Source organism: Cornus florida, unplaced genomic scaffold (genome assembly GCF_030987335.1).
Source record: "Cornus florida cultivar Cherokee Brave unplaced genomic scaffold, ASM3098733v1 CherokeeBrave_3.0.0_Hap2_Chr06, whole genome shotgun sequence".
Lineage (NCBI taxonomy): Eukaryota > Viridiplantae > Streptophyta > Magnoliopsida > Cornales > Cornaceae > Cornus > Cornus florida.
In genome coordinates, this window is record NW_026775576.1 from 82025817 (window position 1) to 82039459 (window position 13643).

At 34.2% G+C, this 13643-nt stretch overlaps 1 protein-coding gene across 1 annotated transcript; it reads right to left on the reverse strand.

Annotated features, from left to right (window-relative positions):
• Nucleotides 1–6122: 6122 nt before the first annotated feature.
• On the reverse strand, nt 6123–12507 carry LOC132312344 (uncharacterized). The gene is made up of 6 exons (XM_059810685.1): nt 12367–12507; nt 9673–9767; nt 8439–8700; nt 8115–8311; nt 7148–7335; nt 6123–6649 (listed from the first exon to the last, which is right to left on the reverse strand). Exons 1-6 carry the CDS (start codon nt 12493–12495, stop codon nt 6363–6365), a joined length of 1158 nt encoding a protein of 385 aa, XP_059666668.1. The 5' UTR covers nt 12496–12507; the 3' UTR covers nt 6123–6362.
• Between the last annotated feature and the right edge of the window lie 1136 nt (nt 12508–13643).

Genomic DNA, 13643 nt, shown 5'->3' on the forward strand with positions numbered 1-13643 from the left:
CATGTGTTAAGAAAGTTTCGCCTATCAGATATATTTCCAGCTTCCAGCAAGATGAAATAAAAAATCAAAAAGAAGAGTAAGCAAACAACTTACCATTTTGACTAGTTTTTAAAGTCACCAACAAAAGAGTACTTTAATTAAAGATCCTCCAAAAACACCTGTAATTCAACATGACTAAATACCATCAGGTTTTAATTGATAAACGAATGTGGCAATTGAAATAAGTACAATTCAACAAGGACTTGACATACAAAATCCGAACAAGAACAATACTGATACTGAAGTAAAAGAAGTCGTCCATATAATGAAAAATAAGGAGTTCCCTCTCCACCCATTGAATGTTGCACAACAAATTTAGGCAACAAAATCATATTTAAGGCAGTTTGTTTGGAATTTTTTTTTTTCCCCTTCGAGGTTGAGGTGGGGTGAGAGTGTAAAATAACTTGTCATGATGGGTAAATTATTTTTGTTAGGTTGTGACAATTAAACACAAAAAAGTAAAAAAATATTTTACATCCAAACAAACAAGAGTCTAAATATTTAAATAATTTAGCAAAGAACAGAATGAAATGTTGTTTATCATCCAGAGGTAATATGAGCATATTCGAAGTTCTTCCTTTGTGCAATGGATAACACAAAACACTTTAGAAAGGGGAAAAAAACAGTGACATAAAAAAAGAATACTTCACAAATCATCATCATAATAAAAATATCATCATGTAAAGACATTAAGTGCCCAAATTCATATTAACACGCATAAATAAATCATCAAATTCTTGCCGGCCTTATTGCAATAATTTGATGATTTACTTACCCAAAAAAAAAAATTATAATAATAATAATAATAATAATAATAATAATAATAATAATTTGATGATTTATTTATATAGGATTGGATAGTGGATTGTAAGATCCCACAACACAGAAAAAGAAATAAAACTAAATTTCAAGATAGGAAATCTTTTTCTTATATATATATATATATATATATATATATATATATATAAGAAAGAGAATAAAAGCTTTAAACAAATAATAATTAAATAATAATGACATGCAGACAACGCCATTCCAAATATAAGGAAAATATAAGGAGCATGCACAAATGGATGTAGCTGTTGGTAAAGCCCTCGCACCAACAGAGCAACAAAAAGAAGATAAAAGATCTGAGATTCGAATTAGAACATAAATCTCAAAAGCAAGTCAAATCATCACAAGATTCACACACACATACACACATTTCACAGTACCTACACATGCATTCATATATATGAAAACAGATCAAAACATGCCAGATATTACACGGAATACAAGATCAAGATCAATTAAGAACTACTGATTCATAGAGAAACGCATGTATTGTATCACATTTATCTAGTACAGATAAAAAGACAAAAAGGGATTTAGAAATAATAACAAAGAATCACAATCATTCGATCAACGTTAATAGAATACAAAAGAGAGATTTGAAGAGAACCAGAAAGATCAGAGCATGGATCAAAAAAGAAATGATTAACAGGAGAGAACTATAAATATATAGGGAGAGAGAAACAAGAGAGACACCTGAAGCGTAGCACAACGCTAGGGTACAGCGATCTTCAATTCTCTCCGGTTGTATCTGGTGGCAGTAACGTTAGGTAACCAATATGTGTGTCACACGTGTCTTATATATATTTTTTTCAAAAAAAATAAAGCTAATTTTAGGGTGTCACACGTGTCTTATATTAGAAAAAAAAAAAAATCAGACCTATTTATTATTATTATTTTTAAATATATTTTTCTAGGCAGTTAAGTATATTCCAAGAATTTCACGCTAAAAATGGGAGAGGATCAATGACGTGTCTCGATCCACGTCCTCTCCGATACAATATTTATGCGTTTGTTCTCTAGTGCACATCTAATGGACGAAAGTGCGAAACTGATTTTACTTTCATTTTTTTTAGGTGGTGGTTTTTTTTTTTTTTTTGAAAGGTATTTTTGTTTGTTGTTTCTAGTTGGTTTGTGATGGTAATAAAAAATAATAATAAATAAATAAATAAATAAATTCTTGCAAAATTATTTGATTTGTAAATTTGTAGCAGTTCCACGTTATAACATTCTTATAACATTCTTAGGTAATTTTGATAGTTATTCCAACATTGAATTTGGATGAAAATTGAAATGAGTATAAGTGGATAGGTATGTAACATTACCCAATAATTTAAGCTTTTTAATAAATGGATAAGTGTCTACCTGTTTATACTCATTTCACGCTAAGCACTGGGCTTGGAGGCGTCCAGGTGGGCACACCTTGGTAGGGTGGCCCAACCGCAACGAGGAGATGTAAAGTGAAACGAATATAAATAGGCGGGTATGTAGTACAACTCAATAACGCCTGCTTGGCTAGGTTTACTGTAGCCTGAAAACGGGTTTCTAAGCCTAAAAACGGGTTTCTAAGCCTAAAAAGTCATTTGCCAATAATAAAGAGTATTTGGTAAAATTTCTGAAAACGGATTTTTAAAAAGGTTTGGTGGTTTAAAAACCCGATTAACCAAAGCCAAGAAAACATGATTTCTGATATACTTTTCGCAAGCTACACACTTTTATAAGTAATAAATATAAAACTCCTATATTGTCCATTATTTAACCTATTTCTGAATTTTATTCCAAACTTTTATTTTCTCTTTCTGTATCATCTTCTTCGTTGGTTCTCTACCTAACAAATAAAAAATAATAATATTAATATTGAGCAAATTTTTTTTTTTTTTTTTGGTTCCTAATTGGTACTCACACATACTTGTCTCTTTTGAGACTTGAAATCCTGACCTCCCTTTGGGAAGTAAGAGATTGATAGCGTTAGGCCACTGCCAATTGGTATATTGAGCAAAATTTTATAGAACTTTATTGAAAATATATTGTTGGAAAACGATTCAATAAAGGAAGAACAAAAAGATTGAGGAGTTGTAAGAAAAACTTCTATTGACTCTTATTTGGCTTCAAAGTCTAAAGAGTTCCAAGATTTATGAACTCTCATCCCGTTCCGCTGTGAAAGTGATTTATAATTATAAATAAGAATAAAAATAAGGTATTTTTTTGTCTCTCTTTCGTTTTATTTTTCTTTCCTTTTCTTTTTCCATCTCTTTCAACTTCTATCACGTAATCAAGGAAAAAAAACTTCTACATGTAGATTGGGTAAATTTGTATACCTGAATCTTCACTTTGCCAATTAATCGTTACTGCATCATCGGCAATTTCACTCCACTTTAATTATGATTTTTTTTTTCTTCCCTTGTACATCCCAATTCAACTCGATCTTTGCTATTATTAATGATTTATTAAGGATATAATTATCAACTTAAATTATGTTAATAGTTAAAAAAAATTCAAAAAATTTACCCACCAAATAACTTTTTTGTTTTAAATTCCTTTCATCAATAAATTTTAGAAACTAAAAGCTTCCCAAAACAGGGCCTTAAGCTTTTGGATATTTGGATAAATAGGCAAATTCTCACCTGTTACAACTATCACTCAGTATAGTATTGGTAATGTGAACTTCGCAGTTTAACTACCAAAATTCAAGCAATTAGGTGGCGCTAATACTCACCTCATACATACCCAATCAATTTCCCATCTCATTCCGATGTGGGATAAGACTCAATATTCTTTTCCATCCGAACTTACAATATCTGGGTACTCTCCCATTCGAACTCATAATACCCTTGTGACGGTCGGATCACCCTTCCTGCCCATGTTGGAGTTGGATCAAAGATTAAATTTGATTTTGATACCAACTGAAACAAGCCGAATACTCGCAATTTGACCTCAAAACTCAACACTCACCCCTCTAACATTCGTCACATTTGACGAGCCTATAAGTATAGCGAGGGGTCCAACATGTGGCAAGTCCCACACCAGTGGCTACGGCTCACTTCACTACAGCCAGACACGACTTGTCATAAATCATTGTAAATCATCCACACCGAATGCTTTTAGTGCAAGTTTTCAATGTTTTAGTTTGAAGGAGTTTCCAACACTCTTGGTTCGAGTGCCAACACCCTAGAGTTCAAAGTAATTTTTTTGTTTTTTGGTTTGGAAAGTTAAAAAGCAAACACACTTAACACAAGCAAACACACTTAACACCCCTGTAATTTTTTCAGGGTGCATTATCCATACAAAACGTCCTTAGTAGATTTCTAAATCTCAACTTGCCTTTTTATAGAAGAAAATTAATAACATTAGATCAGAGACCCTTGGATTCCAAGTTCGAAGTTGCAACGCCTTTTATTCAGGTTTCACCCTTTCACCATCTTAGTTCTAAATTAGAACACTTTTAGCCTGCGTAATGCTTTGAAGTCAGGAGGGTCTTGGATGATAATAATTTATTTATTATTAATTTTTTGGGAGTTACTCAATATCTAGATAATAAAAAATAATAATAAAAAAAAACTCCCAATCGTTATCTAATAGATAATATTGAACAATTCGTAGTGTAAAAGACCTTTTTGACATAGTCATAAGAGTAAACCGATCTCGTGTATAACTAGGTTCTAACTGGTCCACATACATATCAATTCAAATCTCTGACTATATCAAAACCTTTATGATTTTATATTTTTTAAGAATGAATATCTAACTAACAATAAATAAAGAAACAAATATCTGAAACTGGGTACTTGCTCCCAAGTTTGAATTTCCAACTAACCAACCATTAAGAACAACAATATGAAATTGGGTACTTGTCCCCGAAGTATAATTTGGCGTTTTCAATCAATCATCAATGTCCCTATCACACTCTACAACCCTATCATTTACTCTCCCCGTTCAAGAATAATTCGATTTTGATTTTTTTTTTTTTTTTTTCTTTAAAGGCAGCTATCATTAATTTTTACCAACGAGTGTTAAAATAAAGTAAATCTTGTTATAATGACGACTCCGAAAGCACCAATAAACTCTAACCCAAATAGTATATCTTGTTATAACAATGAACCCAAAATCATCAATAAACCATAGTCTAGATGGCATAAGACCCCCTCTTTGACCCTATCATTTACTCTCCCCGTTCAAGAATAATTTGATTTTTTTTTTTTTTTTGGCAGCTATCATTGATTTTTACCAACGAGTGTTAAAATAAAATAAATCTTGTTATAATAATGACTCCGTAAGCCCCAATGAACTCTAGCCCAAATGGTATATCTTGACCCAAATGGTATATCTTGTTATAACAATGAAATCATCAATGAACTATAGCCTAGATGGTATAAGACCTCCTCCTTGGCAAAACAATACGAAGTGTTTGGACTGTTTTAAAGAATAGATATTTTCCTTGTGACATGTAGGCAATCACATCAAATTCTATATGTATATATAAATGGAAAATGCCATTATTTTTTTTTAAACATTGAACAGTTGAAACTTAGGTATATTGTTAAACTAAGAGAGCAAAAAAACACCTTCAACATAGCAATCGTATCCAAAGATTACCAAGCTTGGTGTGATTAAATTTATTGCTCACGAGCTAAGCAAGTAATCATTTCTGTATACGTACCCAATACTTTTTGTGTTGACAGACTTTCTTAAAACTTGTTTGGATAGCTCTTGTTCTAACAAATAAAATAAGAGACACAAAGTTAACCAACTATTACGCTTAATACACTCCAGTTCATAGCATTCTAGCATGAATGCTACACTCGACTGGCTTGCTACCTAGCATTTTATAAAGAGAAAAACATATCAACGGCTGTCTACCATTTGATGGAAGAGTGGCATCCTACCATTCAATGAAGTTGAAATTGTGGCTCCCTACCATTGACGACAAACCATCACAAATCCATGGATTCACAAGATCAAATATTTGAATTAACACCAACGGGCCAGTGGCCTAGCGGTATCAGCCTCTTACTTCCAAAAGGGAGGTCAGAGGTTCAAGTTTTAGAAGAGACGTGTGTGTGCGTACCAACTAGGAAAAAAAATATTCGAATTAACAAAGGCGGGTTAATGAACTGGGGTGGGATTACTCTGGCAGTCGGAGCTCAAAAGCCATACCCCTTCAGGCGGATCATGTGAGTACTCTAGCCCTAGATAGCCGTGATTAAACCCTAGTCCAGTACAACAAATGATGTTATATCTAAAAAAACCTTATGGGGTTGCGAAAGGAAATGGATCATCATTACTCTACTCAATTTTGTAAATCAACATACAATATTTCCCAACGTGTGAACAATCTTTCACTAAACCAGAAATTCTCACGCTTCTTTTTGCAACCTCAATAGAGAAACAATGAAAGAGAGAAATGAAGTTCGCATTGATCAACACTGGCCTCAGGTTCATCATGTTGTCAAAGCATTAAAAAGTTACACGGGCTTGGACATTAGATTTGAAGATCGCTACTTTACCTTCTTTTGGAGGCTAGTTGTTCTGAACTCGGCATCATCCTTGATGAAACTCCACCAAATGTAGGTAAGGGGGATAGTTGTGGCATGCCAAAGAGCATGGGCATCCACAAATCCTAGATATGGAGGGAAATCATAAATCTCTAGGAGCATTGCAAGTCCACCTCCCACAACCACCAGCCACAATTTCCAGCGAGATGGGTGGCGAGTGACACCAGCCCAGATTGACCAAATGAGAAGTTGAGCAACACCCATGACAACACACACTTTCATGTTCCACCCTGTCAAAATTTTAAAAATTCATATTGTCATAATAAATACAAGAAAACTAACAATTATAAATAATAATAATAAAAAAAAGTGCGGTAACTTTGATGCATCTCTACAATGACTCTTTCTCAAAAAAATTCCAGCAGAAAGTGAAGAGATAGGCAGCCGCTAGAACACCAGAATTTGACCCTACCCAGATCCTCAAAGAAAAATGTTTTATCAACACAAGAAACACATAAACATGTTGTGACACAAAATTGATGAAGCCAGGTTCAAGCCTAAAGTTCAGTCCGGAAGAAAATCTGACAAATCAGCAGTGTGTTATACAGAGAGAACAGGGAAAGATGAACAGCTCTGACGAAATTCTGGATAAATAAACATTTTCTAGAAGTACTAAATAAATTTAGGATCTGTCTGGTTCAATTCTCTAAAAAGAAATTCAAAAACTCTGAAAATGGTTTGTGCATCTCACGTTAGATAGAGAGAAAAATAGAAGATGATGATGATACCATAATCTAGTTGATAATTGTTGAGGTACAATATATGTGTGGTTACAAAAGCAAGCAGCGGAGCAGAAACCATGACTCTGGTAGCTTCCTCCCTCACGTTGAAACATCTTAGTACTGCTATAATGAGAGAGTACCCAAGTATCGCCACTGCAGATGAGTAGTCTAGCTTTTCCGTCAAATCCACATCTCTGCCGTTCAGAAAGACAACCAAAACCAATTTACCAAAAAAAAAAAAAAAAAAAAAAAGACAGTCGAAACCAAATACTTACGCTAAATCATTATACCAGAAATGGAAAATTGTGCACTGAACAAACGTGTAAGATTCTGTAGTATATTAACATATTTTGAACTATTTCAAGACAAGCTCAATTGTACTGGAAAATACAAATTTATATGGCTTGCTAATGCCAATTTGCAAACAGGCGTAAGTTCTAGAACAAGGCTGTATGACTTGCTCTGATTCAACAATGTCCCTTCATTCTTTTACTTTGTTTTTCAGTTAAACAAGATATTTCCAAGCTATAAAATTAAATAAATATGAAATCAGTGTTGCTCCCACTCATGCAGGGAGCCGGGTAAAAGAAAAATACATGACAGATTAAACATACAAAAACATGTCATAAGAATATACAAAGTAACACTAAAAAACCCTTCTGTTTTTTGGCAAGAGAAAAAGAGCTAAACAAAGAGGAAAAAGAAAACTTAAGTCCATAATCCTTTTGAAATGCAGAAGCTACTGTCATTGTTATATGCACTCTCCTATTCCCATCAACACACTTGGTTTGGCATGAGAAATGACATGGCCCATGGGTATAAGTATAAGATATGTGTCAAATACATGAACTCAAATCAGAAACTTGCAAGCCAGTTATATTTATGTTTAAAAAGCACGAAAAAAGAAACTCTACCTTGCCTCCACATCCAATTCATGGACCAACAGGGAAAAGGAAACAAGGAAAAAGCTTACCTACTGTGGAATACAGCACTCCAGAACCATGAGTTCATTGATAAGAGCCCATAGATGTGCCACAAACTGGTATAGTCATAGTATGGCTTCTTGTACGGTTTTAGAGGCAGCTTGTAGTTCAGAAGGATGAAAAAGGACAGCCATCCATGGAAATGCATTGCGAGGTTGAGTGCAGAGAAAGCTACAGAAGCGGGCTCCTGAGTAGATTATAAAACATTACCCAAGGTGTACACTCAAAATGTGTAAACCAAAAAATTAACAATACCAATTTTCAACTACAAAAGAAGGTGGTACTGAGTTATAGAGCTTGTAACAATGTCGAACCTGAATACCGTATACACGCTTAAAGGGCCATTTACCATGATATTTGACGGGCCCATGACCAACTGCTGCTTTTTCTTTCTCTCTGTTAACCATGCAATAGTAACGACAATCACTTTGGCAATCCCATTGCTTCCACTGCAAATAAAGAGGTTCTTGCATGTACCAAGGACCATTTGGGGAGGCACCATCTAATGAAAAATTGCAGTGTGGAAAGCATCTTTCCCCAACACATCCAGTCTTTTCACATTGTTCTACACAAGACCTAAATCCACAGGAAATCACACTTTTTTCTAAACCATACAGGCAAACAAAATATAACATCATTTATTTATTTATTCATTTATTTTTCTGGGTTAGGGTAATAAAAGGGGCAGATCTTATGAGACGTAAATAAAAAAATATCTAAACAGTTCAGCTCCTACTCAAGGACACTTGTCGTATCAACAAGTCCAGCTGTCCAAATTTCCAGTATTTTTAAATTTTTTAAAATTTCAGTTATCGAGTAATCTAAAGGGTTTAGGCCTAGCATAATGTGGACCAAGGAGGCTAGATTAGTTCTTAAGACATTGATGAGACAAGTATGATCATTTCAGTTATGAAACCACCTAAACTCTTTAAGTTTTGGAGGATCTCATGGGCAGTGTAAGGAAGCATACGTGAGGATGGCCCTACAATAATAATAGTAATAAATAAATAAAAAAATAAAAAGAATAACGCCAGAACTACAAATTAGCATAAACAAGTTCTAAATCATGGAGCTCAGCAAGTTGAATTTAATAATGAGTGCATCAAATAAGATAAAAATAAGGAAGAAACTAATGCTGTTTGAATGTGGAGAAGAATGGAGGAAAGGAAGACAGGGGAGAGCAAAGGGAAAAGAGGGAAGAGAACCCCTTGTTTGGTATAGGGGAAAGGCCAAGGGAAATGGAGGAGGTCTCTCTCTGGGTCCACCAAAAAGTTTCTACCCAAAAGTGGGCGGATACAAGGAGAGAAGCATCCTCCCTCTCTTTACTTATTAACCCTTTTTACAAAGAGCTTTCTTTTATTATTATTATTATAATAGAGTATAATTTTTGAAATTCACAATACCCTTCCTTCCTCCTTCATTTCCTTTCTTCTCAACCAAAAATCATTGTGGAAAGGCTAATTTCTTTCCCATGGATACCATCCATTGCTCCGACACCTTTCCTTCCAATTTCATATTCTCCAAACCAAAGAAAGTATAAAGTGTTACCTATAAAGTGGATCAGCATCGCCAGCACTAGCATCAAATACTCCAACAAGACATGAAAACACCACAAAGAAAGCAATCCAACAGCGATCTACCATCTGATCAGAAAATCAATTACAAATCAGAAGTTATCAAAGACTAGTGATGTCATTTTTTTTTTTTAAGGAATATATCTTGATCTCATGATGCCTGGCTTTCATCCACTGCCACAGGCGTATCATCTTAATTCATGCATGGTTCTTTATAAAGATAATTACTCAACTAAACAAAGTAACAAGCACTTTGAAACGGTCAAGGAGATAATGATATTAGTTATCAATTGAACTAAAATCTGTAATTTCAACGAGTGTGCTTAGCCAATGTGAATAATAAACTGGATTAACTCTATGCGCATGCCTAGTACACAAGTAACAATGTGCATCATACTATAAACAACAGCTCACCGTTCTCAACATATATGCAACATTTTAAAGATATAACGTGCTTAAGTAAAAAACCCCAAGGAAGAATTTCTATAAGCCGCATAATATTTAAAAGAAGGAAATTCTAAAAGTCCATCCTAACAGTGGTATTATATGAATATTAGATAATCATGAATTAAATGCCTAACATAATAGCAAATTCTAGGATGAGAGTGAACAAATTGAAAAGTGAGCAAGCATTTTAACAGTGGTATAAGTGTATAACCAACGGGCCAGTGGCCTGGCGGTATCGGCCTCTTACTTCCCAAAAAGAGGTCAGGGGTTCAAATCTCAGAAGAGACGTGTGTGTGAGTACCAACTAGGAAAAAAAACAGTGGTATGATGTGAAATTTAGATCATCACTAATTGAATGCTCAACATCATAGCAAAATTTTATGCTCAAGGGTGAACAAATTGAAAAATGAAAAAGATTTTGAAGGAGGACATTGTTCCTGAATTTTAGCCTAACTAATGTCATTCTAAAATTGTCTAGAAAATAAGCTTAAATCTTCCACAACACTGCAGGTAAATAAAAAGAGCGATTACCCCATGGGATCAGTCTTTAACACACAAGGTAACACCCATTCCGTGAATCTAGTATAGTCAACCATCAAAATTATCCAATGACTCTTTTTACAAATAAAAGAGGCATTCGTATTTTTAAAGCAGGAGATGCTCGTTCTTGGGAACCTGGTTGTCTGCAGGGGAAATTATGATGCACTCCGTATTATAGTCCTTTGATCATGGTGGACACTACTATACAAATACAATGAAAAGGCTTAATTCACATGGGACCTGCGAAAGAATGAAATGGGTGCATATATATTGTTCAGTTGTTGGATTTTATTAGGAATCTTTTCCAAGAACACTATTGTATTTTCTTATTTCTTGAGATTTTTAGAGACTTAAGAAGGGAATTTAGGTTTTAAATTACAATCATGTCGGATAGAGTTAATTATATAAGGTAATTATGTACTAATACAATTTGTAGGGCTTACAAATAGGCCATTTGGGGAGGAAATGAGTTAGACATCTAGATGGAACAATATTAGATGGGTAATTTTTGAAGGAAAAAAAAAAAAAATCAACATGGTGTATTGTCCACTACAAGGTTGATGAAATTCTAATGAGAGTCAGGTTACATCAATTTGACTATGAAACCTTCTAAAGGGTTCCAAGTCCACACGAATTTTCCTAGAAACCTCATCTGTTGGTCAATTAGCAGCCTATATAGAATCTCAAACAAAACCATCTTCAAGCAGTAAGTCAATTTTAAGGATGCCAATGAATAAGACCCCACAGGATATTTTCTTAACATTGCCTCCTTCCTATTGGCACTGTATAAAGATTCAAAAAATTAAAAACACCAACCTCCATCCTCAACCATATATCACTCTGTAAGGATGACCTCAACAAGCTAGGCAACTTATTTCAAACAACATTAGATACTTCTTACAATATTGGATTATCGATTTATCTTTTACTTAAAACTCCCGTGATATTATTTACTAAGCATCTTCTCCTATCCCCCAGTGAGTTCAAATTTCTCCAACGACCCAATTCCGTACGTCAACATAAATGCCAGAAGGACCTCTAGATTTCTAAGTAGCATCCAAGCATGACCTCAAGAAAAGTAAAAAGACAAAACTCTTACATCTTAGGGTGCATTTCGACATCCTGTGTAAACTGAAAGGTTCAATTTCAAGTATAAAAGCAGTTTATTACAAATCACAAGCAATGGAACTATAATCATTAAGTTTGAAGTATAGGTTTTATACTTTTATCTATATAGCCGTCACTCTCCTTGTGCGTATCTTCAGCATACAAAAAGAAAATCAATTTGCATAACAAGGGTTCGAACTGAATAGGCAAATTATCGGATTGAAAACTAGTACAGCGCCAAATTAGCACAAATAATCGAGAATAAAAAACACTAGATCAAGCAAAAACAGAATATTAAATTGGGGTTCTCATTCAATTTGATTCAGTTTACTTGAGTTAATACAGCCATTGAACATTAAATTAAACTGAATCATTCAGCATAAAAGCAAGGAATTCACACAACACCCAAATATTCAGAAAATATAAGAATATTAATAATAGAAATGAATTCAAATAGAGCTCTAAATAGTTAAAACATTATTGGGCAAACCTAGTGATGACATAATTTTAGAAACAGTAATTTCAAATCGATCGAGAGGAATAGAAGAACGGAGCTGAGCAAATGATCTCTTACGCTTTCAGCAGAACATGTCCAGAAATGGCGGAGAGATTGGAAGTGTGTGGCGTTTGTGTGTGCGCGCGTGTGAGAGAGAGAGAGGGAGGGAGAGAGAGAAAGAACGCTCGGTAGAGCATATACCATCATTTTTTGTGGGCTTCTGTTTTGGGTTCTTGTCAAAAAGGGCTTTGGCCCATGGTCTAGAGACTAGAATGCAGCCCATGTGTAAAAAGAAATGCACCCAAGCTAATCTCACAAACCCAAACCCAAATCTTATCCTTCGACTTCGAGCCTTCAAGGAGCGACGACCGACAGGAGCCCTAGAATACAGATCGTTTTTTCAATTTTTTTTTTTTTTTTCTTGATTCGAAAAACATAAAACTGGGTAAAGAAAATCAGTGGCTAAAAGAGCCAAACTGAACAAAATTGGGCCCATAAACCCAAACGTTTTATTTCTATTATGGGCCTAACATTTTTTATTTCTGTATCACTTTTTTTCTATAGGATCAATTTTTTTTTGGGACAAATTTTGAGGCCTAGTATAAGTATATAGGTTGGGCCAAAATTTAAGGCCCACCAAATTTGGAGGCCCTAGGCAAGTGTCTGGGCCGCCTAGGCCCAGGGCCGGCCCTGTATTGATGCAATGGTTTGTGTTATGTCCGTTCGGCTTATTTTATCACTCGTTTGATTGTTTGAAGGTATTTGAATAGTTCTAAAACAATCAATACTTACATATCTCCATTTTTTTTTTATAATTATTTTTGAATGAAAATCCAAAACCAAAACAAATCCTTAATTTTTGTCTTTCTTGGAATTTCATATTTAAATGGTAAAGTACCACCATTTCTTGATTGCTTCTCTCTTTGGAATTTCTATTAAATTTAGTACAATTGACACGGGACAAACCAAAACAAACTTATATTTCTAGAATATAACATATTGGAGTATATATTTGTACTTGATAATTAGTTTTTTAAATGCAACAATTTCACTCATTTTTTTTAATTTAAAATTAAACATAATAGTATTATAATTACGATTAAAAAGACACAGTAGTCACCATCTAGTGAAATAATCTTCGCCAAACACTGAGAGAAAATCACCATCACAAGTCATGCTCTACTGATTTGAAACCAAAACGAAGATGATGAAATCACATCCTTACAGTCACAATTGATGAGATCAAACTCATATCAAAGGAGGAAATTATAAATCACATCACTGCGGCAATGAATTAAGTTCTATGATCAATATACGAAATCGTCATCAACTTGTGGATCAATGACGGTAGCACT

Bases quoted from the DNA above. Each gene is read 5' to 3' on its own strand.
- LOC132312344 (XM_059810685.1), bottom strand. From the start codon at position 12,495: ATGATGGTATATGCTCTACCGAGCGTTCTTTCTCTCTCTCCCTCCCTC. The intron at 7,336-8,114 runs GTAAGCTTTTTC...TCTGAACGGCAG, and splicing joins AGTGCTGTATTCCACAGTAG to AGATGTGGATTTGACGGAAA. The intron at 6,650-7,147 runs GTATCATCATCA...AAATTTTGACAG, and splicing joins CAATTATCAACTAGATTATG to GGTGGAACATGAAAGTGTGT.